Source organism: Aspergillus udagawae (genome assembly GCF_001078395.1).
Source record: "Aspergillus udagawae IFM 46973 DNA, scaffold_6, whole genome shotgun sequence".
In the NCBI taxonomy this organism is placed as follows: Eukaryota; Fungi; Ascomycota; class Eurotiomycetes; order Eurotiales; family Aspergillaceae; genus Aspergillus; species Aspergillus udagawae.
This window is the reverse complement of record NW_025091269.1, coordinates 2,335,365-2,360,847: the sequence shown is the minus strand read 5'-3', so window position 1 is coordinate 2,360,847 and position 25,483 is coordinate 2,335,365. Positions and strand designations below refer to the sequence as shown.

At 49.4% G+C, this 25,483-nt stretch overlaps 9 protein-coding genes across 9 annotated transcripts; 5 read left to right on the top strand and 4 right to left on the bottom strand.

The window, feature by feature from the left end:
- Positions 1-1,755: 1,755 nt before the first annotated feature.
- Positions 1,756-3,179, top strand: Aud_008582 (putative Golgi traffic protein SFT2; the record flags this gene model as incomplete). Its single annotated transcript, XM_043293456.1, has 4 exons — positions 1,756-1,984; positions 2,173-2,293; positions 2,526-2,676; positions 3,027-3,179. 4 exons carry the CDS (start codon positions 1,756-1,758, stop codon positions 3,177-3,179), a joined length of 654 nt encoding a protein of 217 aa, XP_043149391.1.
- Positions 3,180-3,665: 486 nt separating this feature from the next.
- Aud_008581 (tRNA ligase) lies at positions 3,666-6,164 on the bottom strand (the record flags this gene model as incomplete). The annotated part of the gene is made up of 1 exon (XM_043293455.1): positions 3,666-6,164. One exon carries the CDS (start codon positions 6,162-6,164, stop codon positions 3,666-3,668), a length of 2,499 nt encoding a protein of 832 aa, XP_043149390.1.
- Positions 6,165-6,738: 574 nt separating this feature from the next.
- Aud_008580 (ankyrin repeat protein) lies at positions 6,739-7,398 on the top strand (the record flags this gene model as incomplete). The annotated part of the gene is made up of 1 exon (XM_043293454.1): positions 6,739-7,398. One exon carries the CDS (start codon positions 6,739-6,741, stop codon positions 7,396-7,398), a length of 660 nt encoding a protein of 219 aa, XP_043149389.1.
- Positions 7,399-8,259: 861 nt separating this feature from the next.
- On the top strand, positions 8,260-9,097 carry Aud_008579 (vacuolar protein sorting family 37 protein; the record flags this gene model as incomplete). The annotated part of the gene is made up of 2 exons (XM_043293453.1): positions 8,260-8,540; positions 8,611-9,097. The coding sequence occupies 2 exons, from the start codon at positions 8,260-8,262 to the stop codon at positions 9,095-9,097; spliced, it is 768 nt and encodes a 255-aa protein (XP_043149388.1).
- Positions 9,098-9,303: 206 nt separating this feature from the next.
- Positions 9,304-10,494, bottom strand: Aud_008578 (phosphatase PAP2 family protein; the record flags this gene model as incomplete). The annotated part of the gene is made up of 3 exons (XM_043293452.1): positions 9,304-9,782; positions 9,835-10,346; positions 10,424-10,494. The coding sequence occupies 3 exons, from the start codon at positions 10,492-10,494 to the stop codon at positions 9,304-9,306; spliced, it is 1,062 nt and encodes a 353-aa protein (XP_043149387.1).
- Positions 10,495-10,897: 403 nt separating this feature from the next.
- Positions 10,898-12,005, bottom strand: Aud_008577 (aldo/keto reductase; the record flags this gene model as incomplete). The annotated part of the gene is made up of 4 exons (XM_043293451.1): positions 10,898-11,103; positions 11,170-11,497; positions 11,560-11,821; positions 11,869-12,005. 4 exons carry the CDS (start codon positions 12,003-12,005, stop codon positions 10,898-10,900), a joined length of 933 nt encoding a protein of 310 aa, XP_043149386.1.
- A 1,826-nt stretch (positions 12,006-13,831) lies between these two features.
- On the bottom strand, positions 13,832-14,492 carry Aud_008576 (GFA family protein; the record flags this gene model as incomplete). The annotated part of the gene is made up of 3 exons (XM_043293450.1): positions 13,832-14,135; positions 14,210-14,389; positions 14,485-14,492. The coding sequence occupies 3 exons, from the start codon at positions 14,490-14,492 to the stop codon at positions 13,832-13,834; spliced, it is 492 nt and encodes a 163-aa protein (XP_043149385.1).
- A 1,685-nt stretch (positions 14,493-16,177) lies between these two features.
- Aud_008575 (nitrogen permease regulator 3 family protein) lies at positions 16,178-18,746 on the top strand (the record flags this gene model as incomplete). The annotated part of the gene is made up of 2 exons (XM_043293449.1): positions 16,178-17,282; positions 17,344-18,746. 2 exons carry the CDS (start codon positions 16,178-16,180, stop codon positions 18,744-18,746), a joined length of 2,508 nt encoding a protein of 835 aa, XP_043149384.1.
- A 3,631-nt stretch (positions 18,747-22,377) lies between these two features.
- Positions 22,378-24,869, top strand: Aud_008574 (La domain family; the record flags this gene model as incomplete). Its single annotated transcript, XM_043293448.1, has 3 exons — positions 22,378-23,101; positions 23,224-24,331; positions 24,398-24,869. 3 exons carry the CDS (start codon positions 22,378-22,380, stop codon positions 24,867-24,869), a joined length of 2,304 nt encoding a protein of 767 aa, XP_043149383.1.
- Positions 24,870-25,483: the final 614 nt, after the last annotated feature.

The following is a 25,483-nucleotide window of genomic DNA, read 5'->3' as shown; positions in this document are numbered from 1 at the left end:
TTCTCGGATGACTTCCGAAAATACATCGTCGGAACTCAGCATTCAAGTAATGGCGTGGCAGTTCTAGCGAAGATCGACTCGATTGACAAGCAAGGTTGCCAGCAGGGATGCGCTTCAATACTAGGATCTGCAACCCTCATCGTAAAATACCATTGTCCAAGCTAGTTATTCTTTGCACTTTCCGATCCGGTCTATGGAGTATCTACGTGCCATAAAGCAGGTGGAAGCGTCGCCTTCGCTCTTCGTCACTGCTCAGAGTGTTTCATCTCTGGCCTCCTTCACAAAGAATTTCCGAAATATTTTGGCTTATTTCAGGTTTCTTTTCCATCAAGTGTATTTTATTATTACCATGCTAAACAGCGTCAATTATGGTACTGTCAATACAAAGCAGTTGCACATCAACAGAACAGGATAGGGATATGATTTACTAGGTACTTTAACATGGAGGGCAGCCATGAGGCGGTCAACCAATGAAATGTATTGAAGCACTACAGTACATGGCATTTACAGACTTTGATTGGCCTGGAGAGCTTTGAGGGGGTGTCACCAGCTCTTCTGGGATTAGTTCCGTCATCTGATCACCGGTCACTCTTTCCAGCTCTCCCATTGGCCAGCGGTCCTAACGCTAGCCCAACCTCCCCCAGCAAAGCTCCTGTTGCGGCCATCGGGAAACATTCCGCATCATGATTATTATCATCATCGCTCATCAAGGTCATTATCGTCGCCGATTCAGAAGGTGAAAACAAACACAATAGATCTCAGCACCGACACTATAGTCATCAAGAATAGTAGTCTACTGCTTTGCGGAGACGCTTACATTTCAACAAGCATTTACTGAATCATATACTGAGGTATGTGGCAGCCTTGTCCGACTATTCCCTTTGCTGCCTCGAGCTGGGAACCGACTACGAACTCTCCTCCCCCCCTCCTTAACAACTTATTTCCCCTCTCGTCATCTTTTTCCCCTTCTTGCTCAATCTGAGTCATATGACAGCAACTGACTATCTTGCAGCCTATCGTCGACCGCCTTTTATACTCTCGCTGCTCGAAATAGTATCCTTTCCATTGTTACGCTATCAGGACAGCATCGTCATCGTGCAGCTGTGTGTTGATTTCTCGTTTTCCCGCGCACTCTCTACTCTTACCGGACATATACCATCTTGGGCTTCTCCAGCATCTGAACTTGATAGTGGAATCGCGCTTCTTTGACACACCTTCTGTCCATCAGGAAGCGACACTGACTCGTCCTGTGGGAGGGGAAATACAGCTGTCGATTACCCGAAGCCTGATAGCACACCTCCATAGCTCTGCAGACGACGATCACAAGCTTGAGACGTTAACTAAACTGCCGTCGAGAAAGGCTATCTTTTTCAGTCGGCGCTAGACAGATTATCATCATCCCGTGCCCAAGCTCCTCGGGAGCCTAGTCCAGTTGCGCAATAGTCAGCTGGCCCGCCTGGTCTTGACCCTATCAAAAGCCATTTCTCTTATTTGATTTTGCTTCTCTCTGTGTCTGCGTTGCATTCGCACACCCCCATTCTTGATTCCTGCAGATCATCTGCACGCACATACTGGTTTCCGTCGTGCATAGTCCCTGCAGGCGTTTCCTTAGCTTGGAATTCTACTACGGCTTCTTCAGCGGTCTACGAGACGCTTACATTTCTAGCTGTAGCAATAGCGTCTGCAACGGGATCCCCGCCCTCTTCATCGTCTTTTGGTAGGTGACAAGGCAGAAGACTGAGCCGAATCAGAGTCATGGCTACTAGTTCGTTCCGAGATTCTGTCAATTCATTGGGCTGGTCTCGAAGAGATGCGGATCTACCAGCTCGTACTAACACTTCCTCCACCCCCTTTCTATCGAAATTACAGTCACTAAACCCGTTCGGCCAAGGAGAGGGCTATTTGCGACTGCCCACTCACGAAGCTCCAGGAGCTCCTCTTCCAGCTCCAACTCGACGGGAGGAGGAAGAAGGTTTCTTTGCCCGTAAGTCATTCTCGCTCATGACCGAGATATCCGGATCACCGCCCTCCTGTGTGGGTTACTTCGCCTGGTCCAGGTGACTGGGACTCAGTTCCTGCATCTAGGTCGGTTTCACGCAACGTCTAGTGGCCGCGGATACCTTTATTTGAGTTGTATTTTCAAAGCGTACTGATCAACATTGCCCTCGCTAGTAAGCCGATGGGATCGGATGCTCATATTCATCGCCTGCAACCTGGGTGCCGCAGTGTGCTTCATGATTTGCTTTTTCCTTTTTCCAGTCCTATCGTTGAAACCCCGCAAATTTGCCATTTTGTAAGTGCCATTCCAGATCCCGCCAGTGACTATCATCCACCCTGCGCCCGCCTCGCATTCTTCCAAGCTGCCTTAAAGGAGGGTGCACGAGGCGGTGCAGCCGTTGTCATGCCGTGGCTGGGGGGGCCATGTAGCACCCTCTGCTGTGACTTATCATATCGCGGCCTCAGTGCATCCACAAGAATATCTTGGTTCCCTGCCTTGGACTGACTCCAATCTGTTTTGATTCTAGATGGTCTATCGGTTCTTTGCTCTTTCTACTATCATGGGCTGTCCTCATGGGACCCCTAGTCTACGCTAAGCATTTGGTCTCGGGATCACGGCTGCCATTCACTGCCGCCTATTTTGGCTCGATTGCCATGACTCTGTACTTCGCTATCGGAGTAAGTGCCTTGATTTCCTTGTCTCTCTGCGCCATTCCTGCCGCGGATGACCGGCATTGGCGGTTTGAGTGTTCCCCCTTGCCGTAAATGAGTTGCGGGTGCATATGCAAGTCAGCGTTCTCACTTACGATGACATCACCAAGCACCTGCGCTTCCCTTGTTATGAGCTCTTGGCCGTGTGGTGCATCGTGCAGACCTCGATTCGGGCCATGCCCCTGATCATCTTCTGCTTCTTGTTATGCTACAGTCCATCTTCCCTCTCACTTTGGCACTAGCATCCGCACCTAACGGCAATGGAATGTTTGCGCGATAAGACCGTAGAACTACTGCTGACCTTTGACTCGAAACAGCTCCACTCCACCCTCCTAACACTCATTTCGTCCATTTTCCAGCTTGCAGCCCTGGCTTGGTATCTGGTCAGTTATTTCCCCATGGGTAGCACCGGACTGCAATTCATGGGACGATTCGGGGCACAGCGCGTTGGAGCCTGGATGACCAGCTGATATCCTTCCCCTATCATCTTTTGTTCACATTCTCGGATGCTGCAACTATACTGCTGACGACTGTGTCCTATTTTGACGGCTTCCGTAGCGTTTGCCTGCACTGTATGAGCCTTTGCCTGCCCGTCTGGGTCAAGGGGGCTTCTGATGCATCTACTATGAGACTAGAGTCGATGATTTTGTACATGTACCGTACACCTTGTTCATGGATACCTATTAGACTATAGAGCAGAACCATCTGTCGAGCGTATCCGAAGAGCTTATTGCGGAGACAGTCCGAAGTGATCAGGAGAGTCCTGCTGTTGATATACTTGAAATTTGCTTACCAAAGGCATGGGAAACATGATCACTAACTGCTGGTATTCACTGCGTTGTTTTGAGCCTACTCCGGCGCTACCGCAAGTAAAGGAGATGTATAGCAAAGAATACGTAGTTTCAGGTCGCTGACAATTCTGTCCCCTGAGTAGACTCATTACAAAATGTTTCATCTCACTTCAGCAACTTCCCCCGACTCATCACCAACCCAACTGAACCCTGCACAACCTTGACGCCGGGAATCTCCGCCTCCCAGATCCCAGTCTCCCCGCCCGATCCAACCTCCAGCCACCGCTTCAGCAAGTCATTGCTCTCCTTGGGCTTGACCTCCGCCGACGCGGTGCCGACCGTTACGTGCGGGATGGGATTCGCACACGGCCAGTCGGGCTGCTCGCGGTCCTCGGGGGGCATGATGCGCGCGACAAAGGCCATGATGCGGTCGTCCCAGATGAGACGCTCGAGGCGAACCCGCGCGGGCGCCAGAGTGGGAGTGAAAACAGGGGTCGCGCCCTGGGCCTGCGGCTGCTCCTTCATTTTGGCGATGTATTGGTTCGCGTAGCGGTCCCAGATATCGGCGCGCTCGGACTTGCTGGCGCGGTGGATGAGGGTGACGTGGAAGGTGGGCTGCAGACGGCGCGAGTTGACGAGATGATGGTATAGGCGTGCCTTTTCCGGGGGGGTGGAAGGTGGGAAGAGCGAATGTAGGAGACTGGTGACTTCGGCTGTTGGGATAGAGATGCAGAAATATTCGATCTTCTGGGCTAGGGCTTCGGGGCTTGGGGTGGGTTCCTGGGGCTGGGCGTGTGCTGGGGCCGGCACAGCGCCATTCTGACCCTTGTTCTTGTTCGAATTCTGTCTCGGCTTCGTAGACCCGTAGCTGTAGCTGAGGTCGAGTTGGACATGATAATCCGTCATCGCACAGGTAATGGCATCTTCGAGCTCCTGCGACGTGGGAACCCGCGGCAGAAGGTCCGGGTAGAATGAATGCAGCGCATTCACCACGGTTTCAAGGTTCTCCCGAGAAGATGCCGCAACATCCAAGTCGATGACATGGTCAAATCCGCTGTCGGGTTCACGCTCCGTGTTAATTCCTTCGAATCGGTTCAAGAAACCTTCCATAATGCCGATAATCTCATCCGGGTTCTTCGTTCCGGCGCGAATGGTCTGGTGATTATCCCCTCGCTCAAGAACACGTTTCCGCGTAACCTCTCTGATTGAAGGAAGTAAAACGTCTTTTGGTTCGTGAACGTAGTGAAGAGCGACGAACCGTGCGCCCGGAGACCCAGGCAGTATATCTTCCATGAGCTGCTCTCTCTCCCGCCTCTGATGGTTGTTGCGGTCCGCTATCACAACTGGTTTGTCCGCGAGGAGGTTGGCGATTTCGAACGCAAACCTCTTCGGTTTGTTCTTTTGTTTGGGAATGTTATCGTTCTGAACATGGCCCCAGCCGAAAAGCTTGGTTAGAGCGAGAGCCAGGGTTGTTTTTCCACAGCCAAGCGAAGCGATGGGCGCTAGAATGACCTCTCGGGTCACTTTGTTATGGTTCCCGGCTTCCATCGCAATGATATCCGATGCCTTTAAGCCTCTCTCCTTAAGAAAGCCTTCTCGCATGGATATGATTCCATGGTTTTGCTTATAGAGATCGCCCAGCTTGGGATTCTGGGAGAGCTGCCTCCGAGCATAATGAAGATATTCTTCGGTAATTTTCTGGTGCTTTCTGATGTTCGGGAACTTCCCGGCGATGATCGATTTGGTACATTCACGCCACTGCCGATACATCAGGTATGGTTCCTCAAATTTATATTTGAAGAACCAGTCCCTGTACGGGCCTCCGTCTTCGCTTAGCTGACACCGGATGACAAATCCCTCCGTCTCACGGCCATCCCAAGTGCCGGTCTCGGCGCAGTGGTCGAGAAACTTCTTGACCGAATGGATGTCGTCGTATACGAGGTATTTGGCCTTCTTGAAACCCCATGTATCTGCAAATTTATGTACTTCTGAGCTCGGCAATGTCGCAAACTGTGGCACATTGAAATTAAGCCCGTGAAGATATATTCCTGCAGCCACCGGATCATAGGCAAGGACGTGCTCCTCGAAGCTATCGTCGCAGAGCTCTCCAACTGCGGTAAGGTTGAGCCTGCGCAGCTCTCTGGCCAAGTCCTTGACAGATTTTCCTATGGAAGCAACATGACGCTCGACCCACTTTTCTCCAGCTTGGGCGTGGCTCAGGTTCGTGTCCTGTCGAACTCCAGTCGAATGCTTGCTGCAAACGAGCAAAGAACCGTCCTCCAGGCCGGAGATGAAGATAATACATCCATTCTCCTTCACACTGAGCTCATAGGGGCCTCTTGTATTTGTCTCGATATTTTGCCACTTGGTAGTAGGTACCTCATCGATATTGAAGAACTTGTCGTAACCGCGTACTACAATCTCGGGAGTGCCGTCTTTCCTCTTGCTCGTGAACAGACCCCGGGCATAGGTCGGAAGATTGCTGCGTTTGTAGTCCCAGTCCATAAACCTCCATGAGTCAACGAAGATGTTGTCTGACCCTGCCACGGCGAAAGTAGATTTCTTGCAGGTAAATGATCTCTTTCCTTCGCGTCTATTCTTCTTACTGGAGGCCTCCAGGGCTTCGAGCAGATGCGCAACGTCCCTAGAATCCTGTTGAACCATATTGCAATTGTTCACTATAGAGATGCTCCAGTATGATTGTAAGGTGTAGCTGTGTACAATGGTGATTCTTTGGAGGTAAAGGAGGAGGAATTGAAAAGGAAGGAAGCAAAGACGACTGGTTCAAGATTCCAGAATGACTAGAGGGAGAGTGTGAAAGAAGCTTCTTTTAAAAAGCCCCCCTAACCTCTGGAAAGTGAGAGGCTACCCTTACCTCGTGCTCGAGAAGAAGCCTTGCACTGTCTGCCTGAAATATATGAGTCAACCGTAATTGTTGTGGAAGACGAAACTGAGACCGAACCAAAAAAAAAGGAAGAGTGAGATCATACCAATGTCTGATTTGCGGGGCAGCAGAGGGGAAAGAAAATAAAAAAAAATATATATATATTACCGCCCGACTTACGATAACCAGCCCCTCAAAACACTTTTTATCTGGCTAACAACTCAGTACCATTGCCATCTGCACCATCAGGTATGAAATTTCGGATGATTTAGTCGTTTCTTTGCGGTCTGGGTTCGACCCTGATTTGGTTGACTCATTCGTTAGGCCCAGATCTGTTGTTATTGTACAGCCACGATGACTCAACCGAATCCCTACATTCTCGCCGCCGACAACCCTTCCAGCCTGTTGACTCTTTTGCGCTCGAATCCAGCCATCGCATCCTGTCAAGATGAGCACGGATACTCTCTCTTACACGCCGCGGCTTCGTATGGCCATGCCGACCTCCTACGCGCGCTTGTCAGAGAGTTTAATGTGGACGTCAACCTTCTCGATGAGGACGGCGAGACGTGCCTATTTGTGACTGAGAATGCTGATATCGCCAAATGCCTCGTTGAGGAGCTAGGTGTGGACTATAATAAGAGGAACGATGAAGGGTTAACGGCGCAGGAGACCATTGAGAGCGACGGCGCATTTCCCGATGTCGCAGCATACCTCGCAAAAGTTATGGGCATATCTCCATCATCGCCTGCAGGCTCATCATTAGACGCCTTGAATGCTCCTCCTCCGTTGCCACCAAATATCAGCCTCAACCTGGGAACAGTATCGGAGGAGGAAGCGAGTGCAGGGACGGACCAGGTTGACCCAGAGTTTAAACGCCGGATTGACGAGCTGGCCGCGCGGGAAGACTTCCATAGCGAAGCTACGCAAAATCAACTACGACAGCTGGTTATGGATGCCCTTAATGGCTCCAATATTGAAACGCAGGACAGAGATGTTCGGCGGAGAACGGAATAAGTCAAAGGGATCAAAGGCGTGATGATGAGAACAAATACCAATGAGCCATATAACGCTGTCCCAAGTTATATTATTATTACCATTGCTCGGAAGGATACACACGCTGGGACCTGTTAACAAACTGGCAATGCCTCCGAACCCGAGGATGAAACCGAGAGGCCAGTCAGCTTTGGCCAATCGAAGGCTCTGAGACGTCCAGAATCACCGTGCCACTCGCATATCGTCCAAGACGAGAATATGGAGTTCTCAATGTCATCAAAAGGGCGTATGTGCTGTCCAATTCGTGTGGATCTTCAATGGTCCAGCTGCTTTGCCAAGACCAGCAGGACTTCGAAAGATGATATGTACTTCCCTTGGGATGTCCAAGGAGTGGCGATATCCCTTCACTGTTCCAGGCTTCATTGTATTGTCATGCTGATGCACGTATTTTTTTTTCCCGAATGTTCGTGTTTCAAAATCTGTAAATACCTATGGTCACTCTCTCCCATAGCGCCCAGTTACCACTTCTACAGTATTCAAGCTCGGGAAAAATGCAACTATTGAAGACTCTGCAGCTTTTCACTTTCAAGCTGCACTTGAGATTGATTTCAAGATACTCGACTATTCGCTCCTGAAGGACGCTGAATACCTTTCAATCGCAAGGTTAGGTGTAGAGAGCCATTAGCGAAAAAGAACAATGTGCCTGATATTCTGTACTACGCACGTGATTGCGGCAGACCAGCTTCCCCCGCATCCGAAACTACTACGGAGTAATCTCTACTGAGGAGAATACATTGGAGGCAGAGGAAATCAGGCACATTATCAACAGACCCAATTCTGTACACATATTTGACTACAGCCTTCCCTGTGGCTTTTGTCATCATGGATCCTGCACTGAATCCAGATACTCCTCCGCCTCCGCCTCCGAAGCCAAGTAGTCATGAAACAAGTCGAAGGGGGACACCGCAGCTCAATCAGTCCATACCAGGCACGCCACAGCAGCAATTCCGGGGGTACTACCAAGCTCAGGAAGGGAAAAATGGGGAAGTCAGATATCAGTCCCCTTCCATGACTGGAGCGGTCCATGCCAACAGCCTCAACTCTTTCCCGAAGCCTCTAACAGTGGAAGAAGGCTGGTTACCAGACGTTGTGAAAGACAAATCGTATGTATCTTTCAAGTACCACTTTCGAGATGGGGTAAATATTCTAGATATTGACATGTTAATCTTGCAGGACCGTCGATTTGCAAACAATTCTTAAAGACCCCAATCTCATCTCTGCTCTAGCCAGTCAACACCCGTCGTGCAAAGCCCAACAACAGAACCTCCAGTCTCTCCTGAAATACAACCAGGACCTGACCAAACACCTTCTTGAACTGCAAGCGCGCCTGGATGAACAGCGCGCTTCGACTGAGACGCTTCTTCTGAAACATCAATCGCTAGAAGTCTCATGGAGAAAGAAGCAATCAGAAATGGATGCTGCCTTGGCGCCGTGGTCGCCCAAGGCTCTTTACCAACGGCTATCAGCTTCTATTTCCGAGCAAGAGGCTGTTTGTCGAGCGGTGGAGGACAGCTTCCTCGAAGAAGAGCATCATGGGCGAGCCACCGAAAAGGAGGTCGCAGATTGGGTCAGACGAGTACGAGCCGAGGCTGCCAAGTTGGCCGCGAGAAGAGAAAGCAAGGCCAGATGGGATGAAGGCAGAGTTGGTGGATGGAGATGAAGGATTGGTATGCTTCAGTGCCTTGAATAACACATCTATTATCCTCATCATGATCAAATAACTAATGTACACAGAGTATATCTCTTGGTGGTCCGAGATCCTATCTTCATGACTGGCATATTTGCATTCCATGTGCCATGCACACATTATTGCCTCGAACTCCACTGCTGTGTCGAAATATTAAATGTCTCTTCGCAGATAGTATCTTACACCAGGTTCTCAGCTGCTCTCTCGACGTCAGCATCTTGCGGTGTTGTCTTTCGAGTATCGTGCATATCAATCGGTGGTTGTCCATCTGCCTCACTTGGGAATCTGGGGCACTTGAAGAATGCATGTCCGCGACTTCTTGCCGCCCAAGACCACCCTTCGCCTCGCATGATGGGGAGATGGTACATTCGAAACCCGATCCATGCAAATACAGCGCCCATGATGCTGCCGAACAGAATGTCAAAACCGTGATGACGGTGGTCGAACCAGCGGGAAGCGGCAATGAAGCTGGCAACTGCAATAGGCACAGAGGCGATGACAAGCATATAGACCGGCGGGGCTGCTCCACGCTTTCGAATTGATCCATGTGTCTGGCCGATCGGATTTTGGTTCAACAAAGAGTGTCCGAGGTATGGAAATGCGATTGAGAACTTTGAACAGAGCCACAAAGTCAAGTATGTCAAGCCCGCAAAAGAAACTGCAAGGTGTCAGTATTTGTATACCCTGTGGATCAGACATCAGCCACTCACAAGATGAATGTCCGCTGGGGAAGCTTGCAAATCCGTCATTTGCCAGTACGTCTGACTTGTTCTGGCATATCTTCCAAGTCACCAGTGTGGGGGCCCCCGCAAGCTTCTCCCCCAGGCCACTGACAGCATAAGTGGCTATATTCGAGATATCCGGGTTGCAACGTGCAAGCATGTCGGGTCGTGGTTTGCCATATAAGTCCTTCAAGCCCTCGGTCGCCATCCATGCCCATGCACAAGCGACCGCTAAACCCATCCATCCTGCATTCCATTCCCATAGCTTGTATCTCCAGAGTGATGATCGAGACACATTCTGGTCTTTTGTGGCCATAGGGATAAGCACGGCTATGACCAGAATAATGACAGCCGGAGCAACCAGAGCTACCACCACCAGGACAGCGTTTGAGACTGTGGCATGTTCTGCATACGGAAAGGAAATGCTTGGGTCGGTCAAGGAGAATGGTCTCTGGTTCGGTTTGACCTTGGAAAAGCCATATCCTATCACCGCAACGATGCTGTAAATATGTCAGTCCAGCGTGACTCCTATAGATACAAGTGTTCATCATGTTCAGTTCAGGGACGGTCATCATACACAATGAAGATCCAGTCCAGGATATAGGATAAGGTTAAGCGCAACGGTATGCGGTTCAGTGCAGGCCGCATCCTGAAAGGGGACTTGGACTGTGTATCTGACTGTAGGCTACGCAAGTATCTATTTTGTTGATGATTTGAGCAAGATGATGATAATTTGCGCCTTAACGCTCTGATGGAATAATCGTGCCAAGGCGCTCACACGAGCACATAACTATTGAGATGGGCGGCTTGAGCAAGGATAAAAGAATGGCTTGGGGGGCTGCTGAGATTTAAGAGGCCGTGGTATCTCGTTAGGCAGCGCGGCTTGGGACTTCTAACTGCGCCACGAAAAGCCAAGCGTATTTCTTTGACGATCAATCAGCTTCTCCGCAGATGTCATTGAATTCATTTAAGGTTTTCCCCTTTGGCTCGTCACAACCTATTGCTCTAGGCTACATCATTTCTTTGATTAGTCTAATAATAATGTGTATCCTCAGACCGACTCCTTTCCATCCAAATCGGTAAAGAAGTCACGTCCAAAATCAGCACTACTATCATTAAAGCGTAGCTTCTTGTCGATGCCTTGAATCTTCTTCATATCTTCATCACTCAAGTGAAAGTCGCCCTCGAGGTTGGCTTTGATTCGAGCTGGGGTCTTGGATTTCGGCAGTACCGAATGGCCCTGTGTGACACCCCAGGCTGAATGTGCGATTCATGGTCAGTGAACGTCGTTTCCAGCTTGAATTAGTCTGCACGAGAACTTACCAAGAGCAACCTGTGCGGAGGTCTTATTATATTTCTTCCCAATTTCGGCCAATACCGGCTCGTCAATCAGCTTGCCAATCTGGACTTTTGAGGAGTAGATCTCGTTCTGGTTGCCAAAGGGAGAGTAATGGGTGACGTGGATGCCCTTTGATTTGTGCCATTCGACAAAGGAACGCTGCTGCAGCCAAGGATGACCTTCAAGCTGGTGTACGGCCGGGACGACCGAGGTGTTCTGGATCAAACGTTCCATCTCTGCCTTGGAGAAGTTTGAAACGCCAATGGCTTTGGTCTTGCCGGTAGACAGCAATTTCTCCATGGCCTTGTATGTCTGCGTCCATGCGATCAGTGACTGGGCACATAGGACCGATTTGATGGCAAGAATGTACATACGTCCACGATGTCAATGTTCTCCAGGACATATTTCCCATTTTCCTTGGGGAAGAGCTCATCGCCCCGTTTCCAAGCCACCGGCCAGTGCATCAAGTACAGGTCGACATAATCCAACTGCAAGTCAGCTAGGGAAGCATCTAGTGCTCCCTCGACGTCATCGGGGTGGTGCTTGTTGTTCCAGAGCTTGGTCGTGATAAAAAGCTGTTCTCGAGGCACACCACTCTTCTTGATTGCTCTTCCTACAGCTTTTTCGGTCAAGTATCTGTCCGACGTCAGAGAGAAACAACGCAAAGCCAAATCCACACTTACACTCTCGCCGTGTCAATATGGCGGTATCCTGCTTTGAGAGCTTCTGCGACGGCGTCTTCCTGGGCATGCTCGTCTTGCCAGGTTCCGAAGCCGATAGCGGGAATCTCCGCGCCGGTGTTGAGCTTGAATTTTGTCATTTTGTGCGATCTTCTGATTACTAACAAGGAACTATGTGTAATGAGGTCTCAATCCTAGCTGGCGAGTTAATGATCTAACTAATAGGCGTTTCCTATGGTCAATACCTCTACTTTATAATTGAGCGACGTCTAGAAGCAAGGAAATCGAAGCCGAGATCTTAAAGCAACGTCAGCTTGACGTACAAAGTCTGCCGTGTTGACCAGCTAGCATCAGACCAGAATTCCCTGGCCTAATGCGGACGAATATGACGTCGTCTTGAGACAGACTGACGGCATAGAATAAGGATTTGTTGGTGGCATTTGTTGTTCATCGCAAGCGCTCTACATTTTAACTTGCCAGAGGTCGAAATATTCTAGAAAGACTCTGATTATACCTTGGATTTGAGCTACTCAAGCTCTTGGTTTAGCTTCTATTCAATTGGCATTGCAGGTGATTATCTGAACCGAAGCCAAAATCGTAGTACTCCACATATAAGCTCAACATCCAGGGCGTCGCTCATAGGGCAAAAGAGCTCATTCTCCTATTCAGATAGCTTCAGCCATCAAGGAGATAAATAATTCACATAGTATAACTCAATTGCCATTAATTAATCCCTTGAAAGGGACCACATCTTATGAACGGTCATGGTGTGGTGTTTGAAAAGTTGTCAAACAGCACTTGTGGTACAAGCCGCTTACCGCACGCTAAAGCTTCTTCCTATAAAATTTCATCTCAACCCACAATATTTTTTTACCGACGATCACAGCTTGCAACTACAAGTCTTCCCATCAATAATAGTAAAAGGTATGCGGACTCTGATCTTCACAACTTGCTTTCCTTCATGTTGAGTGATGACTCTACGACACGCTAAGGCATTCCTCAAACTTAATCACCATGTGGAATCTGTCTAAACTTAAGTTTCAGCCTTGTCTGACTACTTCACATCATGCCTGAATTGTTCATCTCATTCGATTGTTGTCCACGATGACTAACGAGCTGTACAATAGGTAAATACCATCTGGTTCACTCCAAACTGCCTTGACAGCCCCTCGATGAAGACATCTTGAACGAACGGGCGGACAGATTGTGTACATCTTCCTCATCCATCAAAAGTAGAGCGTACAAACTCTGCGGATGTTGTGAAGTTGTATCACTTGTTGAGATCTCGTCACCTGAGTTTTTTGCGGCTGTCTTCAGTTATTGTACTTTTGGGCTTTCGGGCACGACTAACAAATTGTACTAGGTACTTTCTATTCTCCCTAGTCTCCCATCATTCGTCCATGTATTCCTCAGTCAACTTTATATGATGAACACGTTTATTCACACTGTTTGATCTGGGCGCTCGCGCGTTCTGGAAATGAACATCATACACAAAAAATCTGATTTAATGAGGTTGGTACTGCGAGGCCCCAATTGCTCCAACATATGCTTACTTATCTCAGCCTGACAATAGTTGACACTTCATCTCGCTTGCATCGCACACGACTCGTGCTGGACAGACTTGCTGATTGTCCGAATTGTCATAGGAACACCTGAATCGTAGTGATTGCTAACGACGTTCGCTGCAGTGTGAGTGCTACCCCTACTATTTTGCCATGGATGCTGTATGATGATCTCTTGATTCGCTGTGTTCTTACTGAATACATCTTGAAGAAAAACATCATTTCACCTTGGAGAACTGATATCTTGTCTTCTCTATTCATCAATCTTGGAAAGCTGGAAGTTACTTTGGCTAACTTATCCTTGCAGACAATTGCTTAGTTATAGGTCCTAGGGAAATGCAAATAGCTTCAATGCTTCATAAAATCTTGAGAGTAGATATCACGTGATAAATGCAACGTATGCATCACTCCATGAACAGACCATGTTTCTTGTGCCACCCTTCAATGCTGTCGTCGCCGTAGACATCATGCACCGATTTCTTGCCCTCTGGCCACCGTACCCAGGATGGCTTGGAGTTTGCCAAGACGCAGACCATCTCGTCAGGAACTGGCAACTCGGTGTCGATGGCAGATGCGAAAGGATGGATCAGCTCCGGCCAGTGATGGTCCCACAGCCAAAGCATAGTACTGCAATTGGAACAGAAGTTACGTTCAGACGAACACTTTGCCTCGTTGGGAGTGCCACGGTCCTTTATGGCGGTGTATTTCCTGCCTTTGTCAGACCGACGCTCGACCAATAGACCTAGCAATCGATGCCAGGCATATCTAGGGTCAATACACACTTGATGAGATCCTTCCCTTTAATGATTTTGAGGCTATCGGCGATGCCTCCTAGGTTGACGCTGCCGCTATAGCCACCAACCTTGCGGCAGATGCTGCATGCACAAAGCTGATAAGGAACAGGCGTTTGAGAATCGAGCGTAAATTCTACCCCACCGCACTGGCAGCTTCCTTCAAGTTTCCTGTGTCCATAGTATCAGTGGTTGCCGGTCTGATATGGACCGCAAGCGGGGAACGGATATGAACGCAGGTGCAGTTTATCAATTTGTGGACTTACATAGGCATCCTGATAGGTATATTCGTGATCAAAAGGTGGAAGTAACAGATCTTAGAGCTGACTGTCTTGAGGGAAGATGTCTTGGACTACCTTACAGTTGCTCAAGGCTGGGGAACAACGTCATGTATATATAGCTCACGTAATGTGGAGAATCCAAGCATAGCCATACGTCTGAGACAATTCATCTAATGGGCAAACATACCAGATCAAGAACATTCTAATCAAACCAGTTAAAAGGCCGCAAGAAGGTCAAGAGGTCATAGCATCAACCTAGGCTCTGCCGTGCAGATGCTAATGTAGCTTTTCGCATCTCCGAATGGCTGATGCGATGATCTCACTTGTTTGGACTGTTTGGACTGTTTGAGAACGGTCGGTTTCGGACTTAATTTTCAACATCTGGGAGCTCAACTCCGTAAAGCATTTACTCATTGGCTCTAGTTCGTCTTTATTTCACAATATCATCACTACTCACTGTCTGCTTGAGTCATTGCTCGTATAATTAATCACGATGAGTTTCGGAAGCCCTGGTGGTGGCGCAACCAATATCAAGCCTACTCCGTGAGTCCTATTTTCACTGCTCCAAATACACGAGTTATGCGCTTTGTGACCGGAGATAAGACAGTAGCTAATCGGATCAACTAGTCCTGAGCGAGGGAGTTTTCCACTTGATCATGAAGGTAACTTCCACTGCCCGTGTTGCCTTTGGATCCCAGAGGAGAAGACCCTCGATCGGATCGTCCCAGCAACATACCAGATCTCGAGGAAACGACACATGCCATGAAATATTGCTACTGCGGATGGGGCAAGACCATGGACTAAAAATTCTACAGGCGAATGCAAGCACCTTATTTCCCAGTATCTGAAATGTCTCAAACTGAGGAGAGGGGTTAACGACGAAGAGTGTCGCAAGCTAGCCAAGGGATATCTGGGCTGTCGAATGGATAAGTATGTTTGGGCCATGCCAATGCCCATAACTGGACCTGGCTAAGTCGCAATGCGAATCGCTAGCCTCGCGAGAACGAGTGCTAATACCCTCGCTCGAGTAGGAACCTTATGGCGCCCGACGACTTCAAAAATCTTGGACTCGTATTTGATAAGGAGGAAGCGCAAAATGACACAATGGCGGGGCAGAATGCAGGGACAAAGTCATAGTACCGTTGGCGACTGAGGATGGGGAATGCACGATATACTGGGGGCATGGTGAAGTCAGCAATACGACTGCCCCAGCTCTCACGACTATTGACGTATCGCACCTGGCGTTCTGGGGATTTACTCTATCTGTATATATTGGACATACGCATCTCTTGTATATCAGCATGCAATCAATGAAAGCCATGCATAACCAATGCGCCTCTTGGGGAGCACCAATCTGCTCTCCTTTTGGACCAAGCAGTCGAACGAAAAGCGACCTTATACCCTGATTCTAAATGTCCCTTTCCAGCGAACACTGTTTTGTCGATTATGAACGATAGATATAGATTGTCAGTGAAGAGCTTTAGTGTCTACACGCGAAATTTGTTATCCTTGAAAGGAGATGCGGGGAAACTTTCTTTCGATCTTATCCCGCGATCGACAACCCCAAACGACCGCTCCTAGATGCCCCCAGCCTCCCCAGGGAGCTCCAATTGGCTTGTGCTCAACCTTTTTCCACAGAAAGCCACACAGGACAAATGGAATAACAACAGCCCATTAAATGTCGTCAATTGCACGTCCACCAGATCCCTGCCTGGTCGCCATCATCTTAATCGTCCGCTCCCGTGCGGGCCCACGCTTCGTGTTCCACTACCCTCCCAACCCACTCAGTGAGAATGGCTTGAGACCCGCGCGAAAGGAACGACGCACTTCGCGCTCGAAGAGCGGACAAGGTTACAAGAGTAATGAATCAAGCTCCAGCGAGGAGAGTGGCTCCAGCTCCGACGATGACGAGGAGGAGCACCAGCGCCAGCTCCAGAGCCAAAACCAGAGCCAGAGTCACCTCAGCGGGAGTGTGGCGTCGGGGCGACGGTCGAGTAACTTTGGCCTCGACGATCATGTCGCCATGTCTGTATCTCCCGGCGGAGATTCCCAGCGCGCTGGGTCAATCGGATCCGGCCGGACGTCGTTTCGCAAACGAGGTGGCAATTCAGATGTCGATGAGGATTCGGGCGCGGCGTCGGACAGGCAAGAGGATGGTTCGGGAGGAGCGGGTGGGCCATACCGCCCACCGTGGGAGTCGCTTCTGGGACTTCCTGCCGATGTCTGGGAGAAGTTATTGAGTCCGTCGCGTGCGTGGCATAAGCGCCGGTTCGAGGTCGGGATCAACGACCTGGCGTTCATTGGATGGCCGGTTTTTGTTCGCGAGGACGGGACGTGGCGGAAACAGAGACGGAAGAAAAAGAAGAAGCGGCGTGCTGAGTGGGAGGGAGGCGAATTGGGCCATAACGAGAATGCAGAGGATGCGCCGGATGATGAGGACGGCGATGCTGGCGGCGGTGGGCTGCTGGCAGCCTCGACTGAGACATTGAGTCCCAAACAGATGACCTTCCCAGAGGCCAAACGAGCGTCGGGATCTAGCAGCAAAGCGGCAAGGTCATCAGTTGACTGCGTGGACGGTGATGACAAGGATTCAATGACGATGTTCAACGTGGTCTTCGTGCTTGACCCTCCTTTACTGGAATACTCCATGCGCACTAGGGAGGTCTACGACAATATCATAAAGAAGTTCGCCAAAGCCTTGAAATGGGAGCAGGCCCGAACTGATTACGTCTGGAGAGAGGCCCAACATATATCACATCTCAAAGAAAAAGCTAAAGAGAGGAGTGAGTCACAATGTCCAAGAACGTTATCTGAGACGTCCGAATGCTGACGCTTCTTATGCAGGAACCTCCCTCAACAGCCTTTACACGGAACTGATCAATCAATCGTCGCTCGCTAGGGCCATCTACACCGTCCACACCAGCATATCCGCATCCAAAATTGCATCTGTTCCGCTGAGTCCGGATGTTTCCATATCGCTTCAGATACCTCCTCTAACCTCAACACCGTATCTGCCTGGACCAACTGATAAAGCATATCCGGGTCTCTGGCTCACCACTGCAGACAGTGTCACCCCCGTGGAGGACCCTACTGCCGATGATACAGCACCGCATCAGGTGCTAGCCAAACACTTTGCGCTGTTGTTGCTGGACAACGAGGCGGCAATTCTCAAGGACGTCGAAGCGTCCGGAGGTGCCTTGGCACCTGCTCTTGCTCACTATCTTCGGTGCTCCAAGCCAACGAAATCCTTTGCGCAGATATCCGCGTCGTCCGGTATACCCCTCTCGACCATACAGATGCTGGCCAGTCATCTTGTTTACTGGCGACGTGCACGCGCCATACCCCCGATTCACCAACGTGATACGTATATTGTATCTCCGAACTGTGACTTGAGCAAGCTGGAAATAGCCACTGCTGCCTATCAAGCAGCATTTCCAACCCTACCCAGCTTGCCCAAGATGCTTTCGGCCCTGAGCGGGACGCCTAGACCATATGGAAGTTTTATCCCGAGCAAAGACCATAAGGAGACATATTTTGCTATCTTGGCGTGGCTGCTAAGAGGAGGTTGGGTGACTCAACTTCGGTCATTTGCAAGGGTCAAAGTCACTCCGGAGATAAAGATGGCCGTAGAAGTTGCTCTTCGTCGTGAAGAAGTGGACAAGTATCTGCGGAAAGGCAGATCTTTGGAGGGACAGAAGCCTGCCGGTGGCGAAGATGGGAACGAGGCGGATGAGAACGACGATGCTAGCTCGTCCTCGTCGTCATCGCTGGCAAGCCAGGGTAGCGGTGAAGAGACGCCAATGCCTGGGCATTACCAGCCGGAGAGCGATCTTCGTCTCTCACATTCCATGCTAGATCGAAACACGTCGCTGAGAACGTCATCTTTGATCCTGTTCCCTCATCGCGCCTCACCGCTGGAGTCACGGTGGTTGGAACAGATTGTCTCCCGGTTTCCTGAGCACCCTAGATCCGTGGGCCGTCATCGCCGGGGAGAAGGGTCGAATGCGGCTGGAGGTGAGATAGACCCTGAGTATGCCGGCCTGAGCACTCCAATGAAGGATCTATGGCCGACCTATATAAAGTATTTCAATGGGCTTGACGCGCTTGAGAAGATCCCCGTACGCGAAGGTCTTAAGCGTAAGCTTGTGTGGCAGGTCCTCATACGCTTGGGCATGGTGACTTCTCCACAGTCTTCGATTGAACTAGACCCCAGGGAACAGGTGCTGGTTAGTGTGAGGCATTGGTGAGCAGTGGTACCTTCGGGAACGGACTTATGATCCTCGGCTCTTCAGCTATAATTGCACCATCACACAGATCATTAATAATTATTTTCACAGAACTCGCTCTCTTGACATTTGAAGTGATGCTTTAAATCAGGCTACCCTTAGTGCCAGGACCCTGTTAGTCTCACGTGAGATAAAATGTTATTCCACCACCGTAGCGTATCTTAGTTTGTCTGCCTCTCTGAAATAAGCAAGCTGTATTAACGGGCTTGGGCTCTGGGTCTTGGATGAATAAAAATAATACTACTACACAGGGACATTGTGACTCCGAAGAATTCCGACATCGTTCGCCCCATAGGTTGTTGGTGATGCTCGGCAGCATGATGCAGGCTCAGCCCTAATGGCAACAAACCATGCGGGCTGCTAAGAGCTAAGCGACTACTTTTGCCATGTATCCGTTAGCGGCATTACAGGTTACAGAATCAACCCATCCACGTTCTTCTCGAACAAATCCATGATGTGACTAGTAGGAATTAGGAATAGGTCTACCGCACTTTCATCCAAGCCATCGATTCTTCCCCACGGCACATGCCGGAATGCCATAATTCGGTGTCTCACGTGATATTGAAAATTGCATGTGTATTACACAGAAGGAATGGAAGAGTCTCATTATGTAACTGTCAGAGCCCTGCAGCTGTATCCCGTAGAAGAGAAAGGCTGCGCATGAGATACACACTAGATGGAATATGCTTGCAATCTGATGGATGAGTCGAACTGTTGTGCAAGATGGCCCGATTCATCAACCCCAAACCGCGTCAGCAGTTACCCAAGCCAGGAAATTTGATCCTACACCTGAAGACCAGGGAGGGATGTGAATATATTATCCAGGGTGCAGCACCGAAGACGGGACAGAGAAGTAGTTATGTACTACTTGAGGTCGATCAATGTTCATTTAAAACCTAGTGACTGAAAAGCAATGTCGCACGAGCATAGATAATAATGATTTACCAGCATGTTGTGTTCTTTTCTGCTGGGAGCTATGCCATGTTAAACAATGACCATACACACTGACAGATGACCCCACCGATACATACCTAGTATATCACCCCATCTGGCTCCTACAAGCCTCCAGAGTCGAGAGGTATTAATGATTGAGGAAACTATCATCTTCATCGGTTTCTTGTGAATTATTCTTGTAAGGGTCAATAAAGTTAGATGGATGTGCTGTTTTGCAAGTATATTTATGCCCGGATACCCTTGAATGGAATGAAGGCTTGGGAGTATCGTTGCAATGTTACTTTTCACAATAGGTGAAATAAGAGTTGTGTCTCTCTGTAGAACTTCAGGGAGAAACAGAAAGTTCATTTCTGTATTTTCGAGGCTATCCACAGTTCGGTTTTATAATGCAACAGAACTCACGGTCCTACAATTCCAGTAGAGCTACAGGCTTGGTTCTTCTTCTTCTTCTTCTTCTTCTTCTTCTTGTTGTTGTATACCTCGTCTACCCACTCAATCTATTTTCGGATACGAAGGTATGTTGGCGCTGTGAGATAGACGTAAGGGAGGATGTTACTTGGTGTTTGACTGTGGTTTGGATGATTGGATGGACGTAGGAGTCGAAAGGGAAATGTACCTGGAGATCTTTAAAGTCCTCAGATTCGCTAGAGTCCCTGACTGGAATCGTGGACAATAATAAAGGGATTGAAGTATAGCGTCGGTGCCTGCCCACAACACCTCATCTATCGGTTGGACATTATTGATACCTAATCCTCAGACGGTCTTATGATTGTAAAACAATGCCTTGTTGTATTTATTAATTTTGCAAAGGAGGGGTAGAGGGGCTGTATTAGCTATCAGAAACCAGAGTTGTACCTTAGTACTTTGATTAGTTACCCGTTTAAGGGTTGAGGTAATGATGTATAATGTCAAAAGGCCTCAGGCCGTAAGACCTCCTTCCCCTCCAGCGCACTATATGCAATGCAATACAATTGGAATAAAAACACTAGTTAGAGGGCCATCGGTTAGAACTACATAGAACTATATATATGGATGAATTGGTGAGTATACACGACCTGTGCTAGGCCTGGTTCCTAAGGAAAGGTAGTAATAAAAATATCAAAAATACCCACAGAAGCCCTGAAGTCCACTAAAAACCTCCCACTCTTCCTGACGGACGTACGGCAACCGGGAGGAACCTTTCGACTTAATGGGATTATTTTGAATTCTACTCCGTACAGGCCGATGAAAGCCTAAGAGCTTTAGGCTTAGACGCGGGAAAAAAAAAAAAGAAGACACTGAACTTTTTTTTTTTTTAACCCGTACCCTCTTTTTTCCCTCTGCATTTGCGGATTCCACAATAACGAATTGGGTTCTGTCTTTTTCCCTTACTACCTAATACTCTCGCTCTCTGTCTTCGGCTCTTCCACATCCCTCCGCTATTGGCAGTATTATTACTACTTTTTCATTTTCCCTTTCTCTTCTTATTTCCCTTCTCTTTCTCTATCGTTGTCTACCCCCCTCCTCCCCTCCCTTCCCCTCACATCATCCTGGGACGTCCTAATTCCTTCGGTTCCCTCCACTCTCATCTTTTTTCTCGTCGCCCTCTTGGCGTCCGTGTTGCTGTTTGAGTTGTGCTATTCGTCAGTGCGACTCCCATTCTTCCGAATTCCTCCTTCCCACAATCCTGCGGGCAAGGGCATATCGATCGGTTGAATCAACACAACCCTTTTTTCCCCCCGTTACTCTCCAGTTATCTTGTTTTCGGCATTGTCCATACAAGACCCTATTTGAAGCTGCTGTCGTCTCATTCTTCGAGTCCAGTAGGCCTTAGGAATCTCACTGCGTTGTCGTCTCCGCCACGTGCAAGTCGCGCTTTTCGGCTTCGCTACACCAGGGACAACACCGGACTTTCCCTCTTCGAAAACCAACGTGCCGTGCTGTCAGATTAGATTTCGATTCGCAATCGTATCTTCCGACTGCCTGAAGAGAACGTTTGAACGCACAGTTGGCTCTACGGACGGGTTGGATCTCGAAGCAGGAATTACGCGTAACAGAAAATAAGAAAGAACAATCAAGGTCCCCGCTCGTTTGAGGTCGAATACATTGGATCGCTACGAGACCTTTCCGTGATTGCCGTGTGACATTTTTGAATTCGTCGTCAAAGTTCCTTTCGCGTCTTCGTCATCAAGACAACATTTTGAACATCCATTCTCAATAGGAGGTCGTTCAGCTATTACCGCAACGAAACCGCTCTCACGATTTCATCGATGGTCCTCGCGTGATACATCCTTCCTACCGAGATTAACGTTCTACACTATCGCCGGCTAGGGGTGTCTCGCTGAGATCTGTTTACCGGACAACGTCTACAGGCTGCAGCTGAGGTTGGAGTGATCCAGTACCGGGAAGTTGCAGTTCGACGGGGTAGCAAGAGGGCAGAAGTCTGAATATTCTGACTGTCGTCCTTGTTGAAGCTTTCTCGCCTTGAATCGGCACACACATTTTCTCTTTCATCGGAGTTTTCCAACGAAGGCACCTGTTCTCTGGCAGAACACAAGAGGAAAACTTCACATTCTATCACGGAGCAAAGAAATAGTCTGCCATTCTTCCGACATCTATTTCTTATTCTTTACTTTCCTTTCGAATTTCGAAAGTAGAAATGGCTGCTACATTTTCTTACGCTCAAGCAGCCAAGGGTGTCATTGCGACGCCATCGGCGGCAAACCCGGCCTCTACAGAGCCAAATAAGCCAGCTCTCAAGGCAGATGAGCAGAGCACAAACTCGAGTGTGCAGATGGAGCCAGAGACCACGGCTCCCACAGCAGAGACATCTCAGGAAATAGAGAAGGCCGCTGCCAGTACCGACAAGGACTCGGAGAGCACAGCAACTGCTCCGTCTAAGACCAATGTTTCCGGGACGTCCTCGCCTAGCGTGGGTCCTTCTTCCACGTCCACAGTACCAAAGGAAGAAGAGGGGTCAAATACACCCAATGGCACTTCCGAGTCAAACTGGGATAAGCAGTCCCAAACTTCAGGAACAGATAAGCAGGACAACGCGCAGGAGGCCAAGGATAAATCTAATGCTTCCGACAAGGACAAGAAAGTCCCTCTGAAGGAGCTGAAAGCAGCACCCTTACCTGCAGTTAACGTTTGGCAGCAACGAAAGGAAGCTCAGGAAGCTAAGGCTAAAGCCACCGCGGCACTCAAGTCCGCTCCATCTGCTAAATCCAGTACATCGAAAACCGCATCTGTCGCCTCCTCGACATCAGGCGATAACCATCAGGAGCTGCCGAAAACCGTCCCTAAGAAGAAGGGAACGGACGCTACATCCGATGGTCCCAAGGACAAGAAGAGGGCCGACGGAGGCAAGGGACGGGATGAGAGTAAGTCTAAGATCCGGTCATTCGTGGTTATTTATCATGAATGTAATCGCTATGGGATTTTGAATCTCCGGAGGGCGAGCCCGCTTTAGTCCAAAATCGGCAAGCTAATTGTGATTCTGTAGATGTTTCCATCCCACCTGTGGGCGATGCCTCTTCCTGGCCTACACCTCAAGTCGCACAAGGGGAAGAGAAGAGAAAGGCTCAGGAGAAGATTGAAAAGAGCCCTGTCATTCGGCCGCACGGCAAGGAGAAATGGATGCCCGTTCCTTATGTACCAACCGCTGTCTTCAACACACCTTTACCATCTTCTGCGCGCAGGGGTGGAAGAGCTGGGCGAGTCGGAAGGGATGGAGCTCGCAATTCCACTCATGGTACGGCTGGTGCTGATAAGGCAGCCTCGGGACAGACAGCCCAAGGTTCTACCGCTAAACAGAATGGCGTTGGAGACAGGGGAAGAAATGAGCTCAACTCCGCTCGCGCAAACTCTCTGCCCGCCCCTTCCAAGCGCTCTAACAGCGTTGACGCTGGACTGGCGGATTCCCGCAAAGGCACACAAGCTGCTGACCGAAACCGTGCACCTAAGGGAACTGACAATGTGAATGGATTGCCGGCTGGAAGACAAGGGGGTGGGAATGAGAATCTCCCACCACGACACCGCGGCGATGCCAAGCCCTTCGCGAGGAACCACGATGCAGCCCACAAGGGCGGTGATGGCACCTCAAAGAGCTCACATCCCTCGGCCGACGCGCACACTGGTCCTCGCGCTAGCTCAACTCACGACCGCCGCTTCGAGAATGGGCCGAAGTCAGCGGACCTCGCAGGTTTCCCCGGAGATCGCAAAGACAAGGACTTCTCTCGCGAATCCCGTGCTGACAGAGGCCGGGGCTCTCATCGCGGACGTGGAGGACATTCTGGCTTCACCGGCTCGCAAAACTCGCAGTTCCCTAACAATCATATGGCGCACCACTCTTTCCACCCCAAGTCCTTCGGATTTAATGAGCGTCAGCGGTCTCATCATGGCCTTCCCAACGGCTCTCAACAAGGACATAGAATGTCTTTGAGATCGCCTTCTCTGCCGAACTCTGCTTCTATGTATGGTGTTTATCCTTTCCCTGCCGATATCAACACTATGTACGGTTATCAACCGATACCGGCTGGCCCAATGACTGCGGTTCCTTATCAACCGTACATGGAACCGTTCTCTCTCATGAGCATGATCTCGATGCAATTGTAAGTTGTGCCTTAGATTTTTAACGTGTTGCTCTTGTGGTTAGCGGCAGAAATTGATTCTGGCAGGGAATATTACTTTTCTGTCGACAATCTTTGCAAAGATCTATTCCTCCGCAAGCAAATGGACTCTCAGGGCTTTGTGCCACTGTCCGTCATTGCTAGTTTCAAACGCGTCAAAACTCTCACCGAAGATTTCGAAATGCTGCGACATGCCTGCCGCCAAGTGAGAAACGTTGAGTATCAGACCGGCGAGGATGGCATTGATCGGTTGCGACCAAGAGAGAAATGGGAGCAATGGGTCCTTCCCGTCGAGCAGCGCGATCCTTCCGCTCAGAATGAGGGCTCATCCCTTTCAGCCGATGCCGGAAAGTTTGATGAGCAGAACCACGTCCACGAAACAACAAATGGTCTGCCGAACGGTAGCACCGAGCCCCAGGTCTTGAAGACCTCACTATCTTCTACCGCGCCGGAATTCTCGCCGTCGAACCCAGTGATTCCCCAGACTGAAATCGCAAATGTAAGGATTCCCATTGAATGATCGTCCCTTCTCAGATGATAAAGTTGAGAAGTTGATGGTCGTGTTGCGCAGGCCTAAGCTCTCTTGTGCAGCACGGCCTCAGCTTCTTGACAATTTCCCCCTTGTTCAACGGATCTGTTGACACTCCTAGGACAGCGGGCGGACTAGCTCCCTTTAAAGAATCATCCCTCCCTCGTCCCACTGTTTCGACGGCAAGTGACATTAGGTATACTTCACCATTCGTCCTTCCAGTGGCATCTTCTCCTGCTCCTCGTGCTAATGACGAAGCAGTCAACTCGTGAGTGATACGGCACACGATAGTCTTCACAAAGATCCTTCGTCGACACTGGGATGGAAAATAAGATATTCAACCCAGTTCTCTGCTGTCCTCCGATGATTTAGTCCACGAACCATACGGTGTTTTTTTCGAAAATGAGTTCTTTACGATCAAAAACTAACGCCCAATCAAGATGATGACCTGAGATGGATGTCCTGTACCAATTCTGGTCACATTTCTTGGTTCCAAATTTCAATGCACAAATGTACAATGAATTTAAGAGTCTAGCGCTTGATGATCTCTCTTCCCGAAACGCCAGCAGCGGGTTCAACAGGCTCGTCCGGTTTTAAGGTGCTTT